The following is a 14,896-nucleotide window of genomic DNA, read 5'->3' on the forward strand; positions in this document are numbered from 1 at the left end:
AAAACATAATCCCTCAAACAATATCACTTCAAACTTGTTAGGTAGGATGGCTATTACCAAAAAGACAAGAAATAACAAATGTTGGTAAGAATGTGGAGAAAGGGAACTGGTGTACCATTGGTGGGAATGTAAACTCTTTTTTTTTTTTAAAGATTTTATTTACTAATTTGACAAAGAGAGATCATAAGTAGGCAGAGAGGCAGGCTGAGAGAGAGAGAAGAGGAAGCAAGCTCCCCGCCGAGCAGAGAGCCTGATGTGGGGCTCGATCCCAGGACCCTGGGATCATGACCCAAGCCGAAGGCAGAGGCTTTAACCTACTGAGCCACCCAGGTGCCCCAGTGGGAATGTAAATTCTTACAGCCATTATGGAGAAACTGTTTGGAGGTTCCATAGCAAATTAAAATTAGAGCTACCACATGATTCAATGAACCCACTTCTGAGTGTATACCCGAAGGAAATGAAATCAGTATCTTAAAGAGTTACCTGCACTCCTGTGTTCATTACACCATTACTGAAAATAATTCTAAGGTATGGAAACAAGCCAAATCTCCATTGGTAGATAAATGGATAAAGAAAATGTGGTATATAGATACAGTGGCCTTAAAAATATTTGGCCTCAAAAATAAAGGAAATCCTCTTACACAGGACAACATGGATGACTCTGGGTGACATTATTCTAAATGAAATAAGCCAGTCACATAAGGATAAATTCTGCAGGATTCCACTTATATAAAGTATTCAAAATAACCAAACACATGGAAACACAGAGTAGAACAGTGGTGACCAGGGGCTGCGGGTCAGGGAGAAATGATACTTTGCTGAACTGGTATAGTTTCAGTTATGCAAGGTGACTAGGTTCTAGAGATCCGCTGTAAAACATTGTGCCTAAGTGATGAATCACTAAACTCTACCTCTGAAACTAACAATACACTGTGTTAATTAATTGATTTTAAATGAAATTAAAAAAATTTTTTAGAAAGAAAAAACAGTGCTTAGAAAAAAATGTGCATATATTTAACAATATTTTTTGTGCACTTAAAAATTTGTTAAGAGTGTAGTTCTCACATTTAAGTGTTCTTAGCACAACAACAATCAAAAAGTTTATTGTCTTGCTCTCTCCCCAAGTAGAGAGTAAGCTGAATAAGTGCAAGTATTAGTGCAAGACAACTCTTTTAAACTGTTGATGGGAGTGTAAATTGGCACAGCCACTATGGAGTAGTATAAGGGTTCCTCAAAAAACTAAAAGTAGAGCTATCATATGATCCAGCAATTCTCTTTCTGAGTCTATATCGAAAAGAATTGAAATTAGGATTTTGAAGAGATATCTGCACCCCATGTTCATTGCATCATTCTTCACAATAGCCAAGACATGGATGCGACCTAAATGTTCATTGTTGGATGAATGTATAAAGAAAATATGGCATATACATACAATGGAGTATTATCCAGCCTTAAGAAGAAGGAAACCTTGCCATTTGCAACAACAGAGATTAACCTGGAAACCATTATGCTAAGTGAAATAAGCCAAACACAAAAGGACAAATGCATGTTATATAAGGAATCTAAAATAGTCAAACTGACCGAATCAGAATCGTATGGTGGCTGCCAGGTGCTGAGAGGAGGGGTATTAGAGCGGTACTGGGTGAGGAATGCAGAGTTTCAGTTGTATAAGGTAAATAAGTCCTAGAAATGCACTGTGTAGCATCTATAGATAACAATGTCATACTGGCTATTTAAAAGTTTGCTGAGAGGGTAGATACTATGTTAATTGTTACCGTACTCCTGAAAAATAATAAAAAGGGCAGGAGAAAATTTTGGAAGTAACGGGTATGTTTATGGCATTGGTTATGGTGGTGGTTCACAAGAGTATACTTCCCTTCAAGCTCATCAAGTTGTAGACATTAGATGTGTACAGCTTTGGGTATGTCAGTCATACCTGAATAAAGTAGTTTTTAAAGAAGCAGATATTTTGTCCTATTTGGGGTTGTAGCCTCAGCACAGTGCCTAGTACACTGTAGGCACTTTATAAATATTTAAGCATTAAGAGGAAAAAAAAGTATAAATAAGGAAAAGATTGTCAATTCTTGGTTTGCCTAGTTCCTTCTAGTGTTTCTTCCATAAAAGTAGAAGTTACATATATAGACTTGCTTAGATTACTCAGGTGTATAAGAGAAATGAAATGTTGGTGAGTTAGGCCTCATGCTCACTCTCATTTATTTCCAATCCTTAAGTGAAAATGAGCTCTTTGGAAGGCTTCAGGCTAGTACTGGGGATGCTTAAAAACAAACAAACAAACAAACAAAAACAACTCAAAACAGCAACAAGTTCTAGCCCCTGCTCATTGAAGTGTAGCATCTGGATGCTGCTATCATATAGAGATGGTGATATACTCTCTGTGACCTAAAGAACAAGTAAAAGAGAGAGAGGGGTTTGAAGAGGGGAAGAGACTTGAATTGAAAGCAGTCAGGTACCAAAGTCCAGGGGCAAAGCCGTGTGCAGCTTTAGGAAACTGCATCCCTTCAGCGAGGGGCAATTTCAAGTAAGATTGCATGGTGGGCTAGATGAGGCTTATGGGACCGGTGAGCAGGGGCCAGACCCTCACATGGAGGGCCTCAGGGATGAAAAACTAAGCCTGCAAAGGAAGTTTTTCCTTAACATATTCTTTGGGACTGTGGCTAAACTGAGAAAATCTCCACGTGGTAGAGGAGTAGTAGGTGTCTGTGCTCTTGCCCAGGACACGGTGCATGGACTAGATGTTCTATGTACATCATCACCAGGGAGTTTCTGAGCAATAGGGATGATATTTCTTTGAGGTGGGGTTTCCAGAATCCACTGGACTGGTAGTCCTTACCCTGATGATTGAAAGAATGAAAATAATGGTGATTTAGATGGAAGGGCAGCTGGATGTTAGGGAAAATACAGGTCATTGACAAAAATTCCGAGAACTTTAAGTTATATCCAACTAGGAAAATCTCTCCCACAAACACACTGTATATTATATCCTCCAGTGAGGATATATTACATAACTGGCATTGCTAAACAGCATTGTGGTTGATTATGATTTCTTTGTCTTGGAGTTTGGTAATATGCTCGAGTTTACAGGGTCAGTAAGTGACAGGGCTGGGACTAGACTCCTGGTCTGAATATCTCTTGAACACACAATGATCATTCCACTCTTCTCTGCCTAAAGCCAACCTTGTGTTCCTTAATACTTCAAAATGTACCTCAGGGGAGGAAATAAGGATCCTATGTGCAGAGAACTGGATTGGAATGCATAGCCAAAGCAGTTAAGAATACCACAGTAAACCAAAGCCATGAACAAAGAGGAGAAACAGATCATACTCAGTGACAAGATGATGATCTACATATGCAGTATCAGATACCTTAAGGATTGGGGAATCACAAAACCATTCTGGACAGCTCCTTCCTGTTAGGAAGTAAAATCAATTGAACCAGAAATCACCTGGTAGGCTGACTACTGATAAAAAAGGATAAATCAGCATCATTTTCTTTGTCCACCTCTCTCTTGGGTCCGCTATCTTATGTTGCAGTTTTCCTATCTCACATCAATTCAGGGACAGGAACCTGCAAGGTTTGCATTAGGGACACTGCTCCAGTTTGCATGGATGTGGAGTTTCCCAAGAATTCTTTGATCTGAGAGAACCCCAATGAAAGAGACTGCAGAGACGACTACCCCACATTATAGGGGGTCATTCAGAGAACTGCCAAGCCTGGTCTCAGGCCTAGACAGCCCAGGCAGGGCAATCAGAGTGGGCATCCCCTCTTCTACTCCTCTGAGTTTTCAGCAAGGTCAGAGTCTTAGCCTAAGGAGAATGGTTACACTTCAGTAGAGGAAGGATCCTGGGTTGGATAGGTAACAAGTTGAGGTCCCTGGGTCATGAATGTGGGGACCACCAACTCCAGAACAGTGGTGTTCCAAAGAGACTTGACTCTGCCATCTGCCTCTCAGGACCCAAACATCCCTGGCCTAATGTGGCTCACTCTTCCACCTGGGAGGTCTCAGGAAGGAGCAGACCTTGATCTCAGTAGAGTAACTTCATGTCAGAGAGGATGGGGTCACACAACCCACCAGGAGCAAGGTCAGGTCCCTAAGTGAGTAAGGACATTGCTAGACCCACAAACGAGGGGGCTTTACAACTCCCCGCCCCCATTCCTAACCGTGGGAGGCTTCAGGCAGAGCTATAAGCCTGAGAATCCTTTTTGTTTCTGCCTGGTGAGTTTCAGGGAGGGAAGTGCCTTGTTTAACAAGATGGGCCCCATTTCTGCAGAGAGAGAAGTCTTGGCCATAACTGGAGTCAAGGTGAGAACCCACAGTGCTAATGAGATCATCTCTTCCCAAAAGAGGGAGGCTCACAGAGTCCTGTCCCTCTTTTCAAGTCTCGGGCCTGAGGCAAGGGTAGGCAGAAGCAGTGCATCCTGACTTCTCACCAGGGGCTCAGAAAGGTGAGGGCTGGCTTTGGGGGCTGGCTGACTTGGGTCAGTAGGGGGAGGAGTCACAAGTTCGTGGGATTGCAGTCTTCTGAAGTTGGTAGTCCCTAGGTCCTCACTCGGGATCCTCACCTTGGTATCTGGCACTGCGATCCCACAGAGCCTCGTCCTTGCTCTCAGTCCTCAGAACCCCAGGCAGCCATAGCCGGATATGATTCATCTGAACTTCCGCTTCAGAGATCGGTACATCGACCAGTGGGCGTAGTGTTTGTTCCGCCGAGGGTGGGTTCTCAGGACTTCTCTGAAGTCAAGGTGAGGACCTGAATGTGAAGTGAAGGGACCACTTCCCCTCCTATAACAAAGGTGGTCCCACAAAATACTGCCCCTGGGTTCGGCAATGGAAGCTCCTGACACGGCTGTTAGGCTGAGTTCTGCCTGGGAGGTCTTAGGGAAGAAGGCCTTGGTCTTAGAGAGTAGCCCTGATTCTCCAGAGGAAGGAAACGTAGGCCCTAATGAGAGCCAAGGGGAGGTTCCTGAGGGCTAATGAGGGGATCTCTTCCCTGTAGAGATGGCAACAGAAAACTCTACCCTTGCATATGGTTCTGGGGGGCTCCAGGCAGGCCCTGACAACCACTCGCTCCCCACTCCCCGAGAGCTCCCGGAAGTGAAGGCTTTGTTTGGAGCTTGGTGAACTCAATTTAGTGGAGGGAGGAGTTCCAGGCTCTGATAGATACCAAAATGAAGACCCTAAGCGAGGATATAGAAACCACCGGCTCCAGAACAGTAGTGTCTCAGAGAGCCCTGCCCCTGCTTTCAGCCCTTAGAGACCCTGGGCAGTTGTGGCCGGATATGACTCATCTTTACTTCCATTCAGTTTCCAGGAAGTGAGATCATTTGTCTGTGGGTGAGGCCTCTGGACCCCGAGGGTAAATTTTCAGGATTAGCCTGGAGTCAAGGTGAGGACCTTGTGTGGGGACTGGGGGAAGCATCCCGATCCATAACACGTGGGGCTCCACTAAGTCTCAGTACTGCTGTTGACTCTGGTAGGACCCAGCAGAGCTATCAGATTTTCTGCCTGGAAAGTCTCAGGTAGGGAGGGCCTTGGTTTAAAGGAGTAGCCTGGGTCCTGCAGATGGAGGAGACCTAGGACCTGTCTGCGGTGAAAGTGAGGTCCCTGAGTACTTATGAGGGCCTCTCCCCAGTTAAAGAAAGCAGCATCCCTGTACTTATTCCTGGAGGCTCTAGGTGGGAGTAGTCCTATGTGGAAGACCCTGACTTTCCCTTCTAGGGACTGGGAATTGAGGGATTTGCTCTGAGGCAGAAGGCCCAAGTCTTGCTAGTGTGTTGGAGGCAGGAGTCCTAAGTCCTACCTATAGTTAAGGTCAGAGACCTGAGTGAAGACTAAAGGGAGCACCAACTCTAAAAAGTGTATCTCATAAATTCTGACCCTTCTCTCAGCCCTGGGAAAACCACAAATATTTCTTAGACTGAGGCACCCCCCTCATTTCTGTCTGGAGAGTCCCAGAGAGGTAAGGCTGCTGGATTAATTGAGCAGCCTCAGTTCTGCAGAGAGAGACTGTGGGCTTCACAGGCATCAGAATGAGGACTCTGAATGAAGAGCGATGGTACTCACCCCCAAAAAGAGACAACAGAGAGCACCCCCCCTTGTCTACAGCACTAAGGAGCCCAGGCATGGAAGTCAGGGGTGTGTGAGCCCTACTTTATTTTTGATGGTATCAGGTTGGTGAGAGCTTTTGTCTGAGGGGAAAGACCAGACCAGCAGAGGAAGGTGTCCCAGGCTCTACCTAGAGCCAAGATGAGGACACTGAATGAGGACTGAGAACCCCAATGACTCTAGAATAGAGAGTCCCACAGAACTGTCAGCAGTTGGTGACAGTTGTGGGCAGAGGCAACAATAATGGGCCAAGGTGCCCCTTTCGTTCCTCCTGAGGGATCCCAAGAAGTTGAGGGCCTGGGTTTGAGATGTAAATTTAGAGCAGCACAGAGGAGAGGGCCTGAGCCTTGACAAAAGTTGATATGATGGTCCTGAATATGAACTGAAAGGATCCTCACACTCCAGAGTAGAGAGGATCTCACAAGGACTAGACCTGCCTCTGCTGCTTTCAGCCCCAGTAAGCACCAACCAGGGCTGGAAGGCTACATCCTGAGGCTCACTTTAATTATTTCCACAGGATTCTCAGAGTACAGGTTGATCATAACAGGAGCCCTGTGGTTTCCCAGAGCCGTGCCCTCACAGAAACCTGCAGAGGCAGCCTTGGTTATAGCCAAGGTGGTCTCTCCCTGTAGAAGGTGCTCCCTTTCATCTTTTCTTCTCTCATGCCCAGATCAACTCCTGTCCTGCCCACACTACTACCTGCTGTCCCTGACCACAGTCATCATGCCTCGGGGACAAACGAGTAAGCTCCACACCTGTGAGAAACGCCACCAAGCCCAAGGTGGGATCCAGCATCAGAGCAGTGTTCAGACCACTGTAGCCAAGGAGAAAACCTTCCCCTCCTTGGCCCCTCCGCCCTTTGGTGTTCTTACTCACAGAAAACCTGCAGCTAGGTCATGTAGCACTCTCAAGGGGTCTGAGAGAGCCCCATCCACTAAGCCTACAGGCGTTTCTCCCACAAGATCATATAAAGGAGCCAACCGCAAAACTGAGAAAAAGCCAAGTTCCTCCCAGGCCCCACTCACCATTGTGCAGTCTCAAGGAGACACTTTAACCAGAGCAACAGGTATTTTGGTGCAGTTCCTGATGTATATGTACAAAAGGAAAAAGCCCATCACGAAAGCCAATATGCTGAAGATTGTCAATAAAAAGTACAAAAATCGCTTCCTTGAGATCCTCAGAAGAGCCTCTTTCAACTTGGAAGTGGTTTTTGGTGTTGACTTAAAGGAAGTCGATTCTACCAAGCATTCCTATATCCTGGTCAGTAAAATGGACCTCCCTAACAATGGGACTATAAGCCGTGGCAGAGGATTTCCCAAGACCGGTCTTCTGATGAATCTCCTGGGTGTGATCTTCATGAAGGGCAACTGTGCCACCGAAGAGAACATCTGGGAGTTCCTGAATAAGATGAGAGTCTTCGCAGGGAAGCGGCATTTCATATTTGGGGAACCCAAGAAGCTCATCACCCAGGATTTGGTGAAGCTTAAGTACCTGGAGTACCGGCAGGTGCCCAACAGTGATCCTGCACGCTACGAGTTCCTATGGGGTCCCAGAGCCCACGCCGAGACCAGCAAGATGAAAGTGCTAGAGTTTTGGGCCAAGATTAATCATACCGTCCCCAGTGCCTTCCACTCCTGGTATGAAGAGGCTCTGCGAGATGAGGAAGAACGAGTCAAAGCCATGGTTACACGACAGGCCGAGACAGGTGCCACGGCCAGTGAATGTTCCAGGGAATGTCTAGCAGCACCTCCCACACCTAATGAAGTTGAGGCAGGTTCTTCATATTGTGGCTGAAGGGAGCAGTCAGTGTTCTAAGTAGTAGAAGGCAAGGTGTGACTGAGGGAGCACAGTGTATAATACCCCCGTGCTCCTATTCTGTATGGGTAATGGGAGACTCATCAGCATTTTTATTTTTTGCTCTTTTTCAAATGTTACTTCAAAATGCAGGCTTATCTAGCATTATAAACTAAATTCATGAGTTACATTGGTCTCACTTATTGTTGTTTACCAGGTTTAAGAGTCAAGAGTATTGCTGTTTTATAGAACAAATTGGGAAATTTTCCATCTTATTTAATAATCTGGTACAACGTAACATGGCATTGGTGCATGCGTTCCCTTGAAAACGTGAAAAAAAAAGTAGTAAAATATATGAAATTGATACAGAGAAAAGTCATAAGATGGTTGGTATTTGACTTCCTAATCCTCTTTACTCTGTGTTTTATAAAGTTCTAAATAACAGTATGTGCTTGACTAACTGAAGAGTGTAGAATTAAACCTTCACGAATTAGATGCCATGCTTCAGGCTCATTTATTCCCCAAACATTGCCTGAGCATCTGCTCTCAGAAGGCTTCATACTGGCACTGGGAGAGCTGAGAAAAAGACTGAGACACTGAGCATAAAGTTACAGAGTGGAGAAGCATCTATCGTATAAGGGAAAATGGTAATATATACTCTTAAGGCCGAAAGGATTCATGAAAAGATGAGATAAAACAGGAGAGAGGTGGTTCCAGGTTAGAGCAGTTAAGTGTCAGTGCCCTGAAGCAGGGCCCCTTTGGGCCTTTGGAGCCTGCAGTTCCCTCAGTGGGAGGCAATTCTAAGTTGGCTGCATGGAGCAGGGCCCAGAATGGCAAACTGCCCTTGCCAGTTACTTTGGGATGGTGCGAAAGCCAGAGAGAAAATCACCTGGGGAGGGGATGGAAGGTGTCCTGTGCTCTTGCCCCGGTGCAGGCAAAGGCAGTGTGCAAATTCGAGGTTGTATTTATATCATCTCTGGAGAGTTTCTGAGAAATAATGGAGTACTCCCTTAGTGGATGCCCAGAATCCACTGGACTGGCACCCTTGGCCCTGGGCTGGGGGAACCAGGACCCACTCCACTAACACATCATTCAAATTAGGTTATCTTGTCATTTGGCAAACTCCAGGCAAGGTCTAGTTTTCTACTGGTGGTTGAATGAATGAGAGTCAGAGGGGTTTGGAAAGAAGGGCAGCTGAGAGGAAGGTGCTTTTGGCGGCCTTGAAATGTGTTTTAGGAGCTTTGTGTTGCATCCACTAAGGAAGTCGACCTTATGTCAATCATTGGGTGAAGTAATTGAATGGGGAACTATTACTTAGCATTTCTTACTAAGCACTGTTTTGTCTGATAGAGTTTTCTTTGTTCTAGAGCACTGCATAGTTCCTGACATCCCCGGATTAAAAATTAAATCTATTCGTAGTGAGTTGAAACTCCAGGGCACAAATTAGAGTAAGAACTGGCATCCTTTAAAGTGCAATCCTGGCCAGGCAATGTGCCACGCACTTTTTTAAAAATAATTTTTAAATTTTTAATTTTTTTAAAAGATTTTATTTACTTATTTGACAGACAAGTAGGAACAGAGGCAGGCAGAGGCAGAGAGAGGAGGAAGCAGGCTCCCCACCAAGCAGAGAGCCTGATGCGGGGCTCGATCCAAGGACCCTGGGATCATGACCCGAGCTGAAGGCAGAGGCCCTAACCCACTGAGCCACACTGGCGCCCCTATTTTTTATTTTTTTATTAACATATAATTTATTATTAGCCCCAGGGGTACAGGCCTATGAATCACCAGGTTTACACACTTCACAGCACTCACCATAGCACTTACCTTCCCCAATGTCCATAACCCCACCACCCTCTCCCTTACCCCTCCCCCCAGCAACCCTTACTTTTATGTGCATTATGGACACTCTACCAGTCCCCAGGACAGAGTCCATCAAACCCACTTCACAGATGAAAAGACAGCCTCACAGAGTTTGGTGTTGTGCCCCATTTCTCATAGCTGCTAAGTGGAAGGTTTGGAACCAGACCCCTGGCCTGAATTAGTATGAAGTCCACACTTCTCTACTCCTCCCAGCCTGAGGCTGAATTCACGTTCCTTATTTCCCCTTTCTTCTCACTACTACAAAATTGTCTCAGGTACTAAAAGGGATTCTGTGCCCAAGACACTGGATTAAAATACATAACCAGAGCAATTACCATATCAAAATAATTGAGAAGTGTGAATAAAGAAGAGAAAGAGATAATATTCAGTGACAATAGGATCATCTATATATACAAAGTCAGAAAACCTCAGACGATCAGGGCTCACAAAATCATTTTGGATAGTCCCTTCCATAAAGAAGATTACACCTATTCAAACAGAAGTTACATAAAAAGCCAAATCTGGTAGCTAAAGAGAAGAAACGGATTAAAGTATTTTTTTGTCCTTTGACAGCGCATGTGTTCTGGGGTCTCTGCCTTGTGTTACAGCTCCCCTATCTCACATCACTCCTGGGACAGGGACCCAGTCTCTGAAGGGTTTGCAATAGGGATAATGGTCAAGAGTTTGCAGAGACATGGCCTTTCCCAGGAAGCCTTCAATCAAGAAGAGGAGCCATAATGAAGATCTCTTTATAGTAGGACTGGGGAGAGCAACATGCCAGGCAAAGTTGTCAGTCTGGGCATCCCCTCTCTTATTCTTCAGGATTCTCAGGGACAGGTGAGTCCTGCCTTAGGAGGAGCCCAGGTCCCTAGAGGGACAACTTACAGTCTCTGACACATGCGAAGGTGAGGACTTGGAATGACGAGTGAAGACAGCAGCCACCCAGAACATTGTGGCCCATAGGCTCCTGACCCTGCCTCTCAGCCCTCAGAGTCCCCAAACAGCCTTGGAAGGACGTGGCTGAAGCTGACTTCCACTTCCACTTAACAGGTCAAAAAGGTGACGATCTTGGTCTGAGGTTGATTGACTCAGGTCAGTAGAGGTAGTGCTCAAGTGTGCTCAGGAACCACCAGACCTACCTTGGTGGGCACTCACAGACTCCATCCAACTGCCATGAGAGCTTCTGGCAGAAATGTCAGGCAGAGCTGGCCTCATATCCTCCTTGGGGGTAATAGAAATATGGGGAGGTTCCAGGTCAGCAGAGAGAGGAGTCTTAGGGCTCCACATAAGTCAGATTTAGGATACTGAGTTCAAACCCTGAGTGGGATTCACCATCATAGGGCCTCAGACTGCCTGCCACAGCTGTCACCTGTGGGTGATCTTGGCAGGTGTGGCCAGATAAGGCAGCTCTCGCCTCTTCCTCTTAGATCTCAGGGAAGGGAAGTGTAAGTGTTTCTCTGGGGAGATATCCTCAGACCAAGAAAGAGGGGAACCTCAGGCCCTTCCAAGAGTCAAATCAAGGAAATTAAGTTCGGACCAAGGGGACAACCTGTCCCTGAAGAGATGGGAAAAGTAAAGTCTGGCCCTGCCCTTGCATTCAAGACTGAAAGCCCCAGGGGCAGGGTATGAGACTGAGTGCCCCCAGCATCACTTGTTTGAAAAAACTGACCTCATCCTATAGAGCAATTTTAGGTTCACAGCAGAACTGAGCAGAAAGTACAGAGAGTTCCCATGTACCCTCTTCCCTGACATGCACACACAGCCTTCCCTACTCTCAGCATCCTGCCTCAGAGAAGCCCATGTGCTAGAGTCTCTCAACTTCCAGCCACAGGTCATAAAGCTCATAGTTACATTAGGTTGATTATTGATGTTGTTACATTCTGTTCGGTTTGACAAGCCTTTGATGACATGTATCCCATGTTACAGAGTACATAGTAATTTCACTGCTCTAAAATCCTCTATGGTCTGGGGTGCCTGGGTGGCTCAATGGGTTAAAGCCTCTGCCTTCGGCTCAGGTCGTGATCCCAGGGTCCTGGGATTGAGCCCCGCATTGGGCTCTCTGCTCAGTGGGGAGCCTGCTTCCTCCTCTCTCTCTGCCTGCCTCTCTGCCTACTTGTGATCTCTGTCTGTCAAATAAATAAATAATTTAAAAAAATAAAATAAAATCCTCTACAGTCTGCCTGTTTATCCCTCCCTCCCCCACTGATCTTTGTACTTTTTCTGTAGTTTTTACCTTTTCCAGACTGTCAGAGAGTTGGAATCATACAATATATAGCCCTTTTTAGATTGGCTTATTTCACTTAGTAATACATATCTAAGGTTCTTCCGTGCCTTTCCATGGCCTGATAAGCTCATTTCTTTTTGGCACTGAACAATACAGGCATGCCTCTGACATACTGTGGGTTTGATTCCAGACCACAGCAGTGAAGTGAATATCACAATATAGTAAGTCAGAGGAATTTTTATGTTTTTGGTTTCCCAGTGCATATAAAATTATGTTTATACTCTACTATGGTCTAGTAAGTGTGCTATAGTACTGTGCCTTAAAAAACTATATGCATACTTTAATTTTTTAGGAGACAAAGAGAGGAGGGGGCGCAAAGGGAGAGAGAGAGAATCACAAGCAGGCTCCATGCCCAGTGTAGAGCCCAACGTGGGGCTGAATCTCACAACACTGAGATCATGCCCTGAGCCAAAATGAAGAGTCAGACGGTTAACTGACTGACCCACCCAGGTGCCCCATACATACCTTAATTAAAAAATCCTTTATTGCTAAAACATGCTAGTCATCCTCTGAGCTTTGAGCGAATCATAATCTTTTTGCTGGTGGAGTGTCTTACCTCGATGGTGATGGCTGCCCACTGATCAGGGTGGAGTTGCTGAAGGTTGGGGTGGTTGTGGCAATTTCTTAAAGTAAGACCACACTGAAGTTTGCCGCAGTGATTGACTCTTCCTCTCACAAATTATTTATTTGTGGCATGTGATGCTGTTTGATAGTTTTCACCTATAGTAGAGCTTCCTTCAAGTTGGGGTCAATCCTCTCAAACTCTGTTGCAGCTGAATCAGCTAGGTTTATGTAGTATTCTAAGCCCTTGGTTGTCATTCCAACTACCTTTAAAGCATTTTCACCGAGAGCAGTGTTTATCATAAACTGTTTTTTTAATGAATTTTTTTAAGATTTTATTTATTTATTTGATAGAGAGGGAACATAAGCAGGAGGATCAGCAGGCAGAGGGAGAGGGAGCAGGCTCCCTGCTGAGCAAGGAGCCTGATGTGGGGCTCGATCCCAGGACCCCAGGATCATGACTTGAGCTGAAGGCAGATGCTTAACTGAGTGAGCCACCCAGGCGCCCCAGGAAATTTTTTTTTTTTTTTTTTGCCTATCCATTGGAAGCAACTCTTGATCCATTAAAGTTTGATCATGAGATTGCAATGATGCAGTCCCATCTTCAGGCTCCATTCGAAATTCTAGTTCTCTTGCTCTCTCTACCACATCTACCATTGCTTCCTCCCTGAAGGCTTAAATCTCTCAGTCACCAATGAGGGTTGGCATCAACTCCTTTCAAGCTCGTATTCATACTGATATTTTGATCTCCTCCCATGAATCATAAATGTTGTTCATGACATTTAGAATGGTGAATCCTTTCGAGAAGATTTTCAACTGACTTTGCCCAGATCCATCCAAGAAATCACTATCTATAGCAGCTATAGCCTTCAAAATATATTTCTTAAGCAATAAGAATTGAAAGTCAAAATGACTCCTTGATTTATGGGCTGCCAAGTGTATGTTGTGTCAACAGCCATGAAAACAACTCTCATCTCATTGTCTGTCTCCAGCAGAGCTCTTGGGCGACCAGGCACATTGTCAGTGAGTGGTCATATTTTGAGAAGAATCTTTTCTTTGAGCACGTCTCAAGAGTAGGCTTAAAATATTCAGAAAACCATGTTGTAAACGGACGTCCTGTCATACAAGCTTATGTTGTTCCTTCTATAGGCAGAGGCAGAGTAGATTTAGCATCATTCTTAAGGGCCTTAGGATTGGGCGGATGGGAAAGGAGCGCTGGCATCAACTTCCAGGCACCAGCTGCATTAGCCCCTCGCAAGAGAGTCGGACTATCCTTTGAAGCTTTGAAGCCAGGCATTGACTTCTCTTTTCTATCTACAAAAGCCCAAAATGGCCTCTTCTTCCAGTATAAAGCTGTTTTGTCTACACTGAAAATACAGTTGAGAGCGGCCCCCTTCCTCAGTGATCCTGGCTAGATCTTCTGGAGAACTTGCTGCAGCTTCTTCATCAGCACCCGCTGCGTTGCTTCACTGCGCATGAGGATGTTATAGAAACAAATTTTTCCCTAAATTTCATGAACCAACTTCTGCTGGTTTCAAACTTTTCTTATGTAGCTTCCTTGCCTCTCTCAGCCTTCACAGAATTGACAGTCAGGGCCTTGCTCTGGATTAGCCTTTGGCCTAAGGGAATGTTATAGCTGGTTTCATCTTCTGTCCAGACCACTAATACTTTCTCCGTATCAGCAAGAAGGCTGTTTCGCTTTCTTATCATTAGGATGTTCACTGAAGGAGCACTTTCAATTTCCTTCAAGAAATCTTCCTTTGCATTCACAACCTGGATAACTGTTTGGTGCAAGAGGCCCAGTTTTTAGCCTTCTTGGCTTTGGACATGACTTTCTTACTAAGTTTAATCATTTCTAGCTTCTGTTTTTGTTGTTTTGTTTTTTATTATGTTCAGGTAGCCAACATATAGTACATCATTAGTATTTGATGCAGCGTTCAATGATTCATTAGTTGTGTATAACACTCAGTGCTCATTACCACAAAACAAACACCTTAATACTAACCACCCTGTTACCCCCTCCCCCTTCCCTCCCCTTTGAAACCCTCAGTTTGTTTCCCAGGGTCCATAGTCTCCCATGGTTCATCTCCCTCCCTGATTTCTCCCCGTTCAGATTTCCCTCCTTCCCTATGGTCCTCCACGCTATTCCTTCTGTTCCACATATGAGTGAAACCATATGATTATTGTCTCTCTCTGCTTCAGTTATTTCACTCAGCATAATCCCCTCCAGTTCCACCCATGTCGATACAAATGGTGGGTGTTCATCCTTTCTG

At 45.1% G+C, this 14,896-nt stretch overlaps 1 protein-coding gene across 3 annotated transcripts; it reads left to right on the forward strand.

The window, feature by feature from the left end:
• Positions 1-4,715: 4,715 nt before the first annotated feature.
• Positions 4,716-7,961, forward strand: MAGEB3 (MAGE family member B3). 3 transcript variants are annotated; one of them, XR_004381119.1, is made up of 2 exons: positions 4,716-4,761; positions 6,642-6,723. XR_004381119.1 is itself a non-coding variant. In XM_032844345.1 (2 exons), the coding sequence occupies exon 2, from the start codon at positions 6,848-6,850 to the stop codon at positions 7,916-7,918; it is 1,071 nt and encodes a 356-aa protein (XP_032700236.1). In that variant the 5' UTR covers positions 5,370-5,405; positions 6,795-6,847; the 3' UTR covers positions 7,919-7,961. The 3 variants fall into 3 exon arrangements, 1 of the variants encoding a protein (XP_032700236.1); XR_004381118.1 differs by lacking the exon at positions 4,716-4,761 and adding an exon at positions 5,354-5,405; XM_032844345.1 differs by lacking the exons at positions 4,716-4,761; positions 6,642-6,723 and adding exons at positions 5,370-5,405; positions 6,795-7,961.
• The last annotated feature ends 6,935 nt before the right edge of the window (positions 7,962-14,896 follow it).

This window comes from Lontra canadensis, unplaced genomic scaffold (genome assembly GCF_010015895.1).
Source record: "Lontra canadensis isolate GAN:19392208 unplaced genomic scaffold, GSC_riverotter_1.0 scaffold151, whole genome shotgun sequence".
Taxonomy (NCBI): domain Eukaryota; kingdom Metazoa; phylum Chordata; class Mammalia; order Carnivora; family Mustelidae; genus Lontra; species Lontra canadensis.

Excerpts from the sequence above, each read along its gene's own strand:
- MAGEB3 (XM_032844345.1), top strand. The coding sequence starts at position 6,848 with ATGCCTCGGGGACAAACGAGTAAGCTCCACACCTGTGAGAAACGCCAC.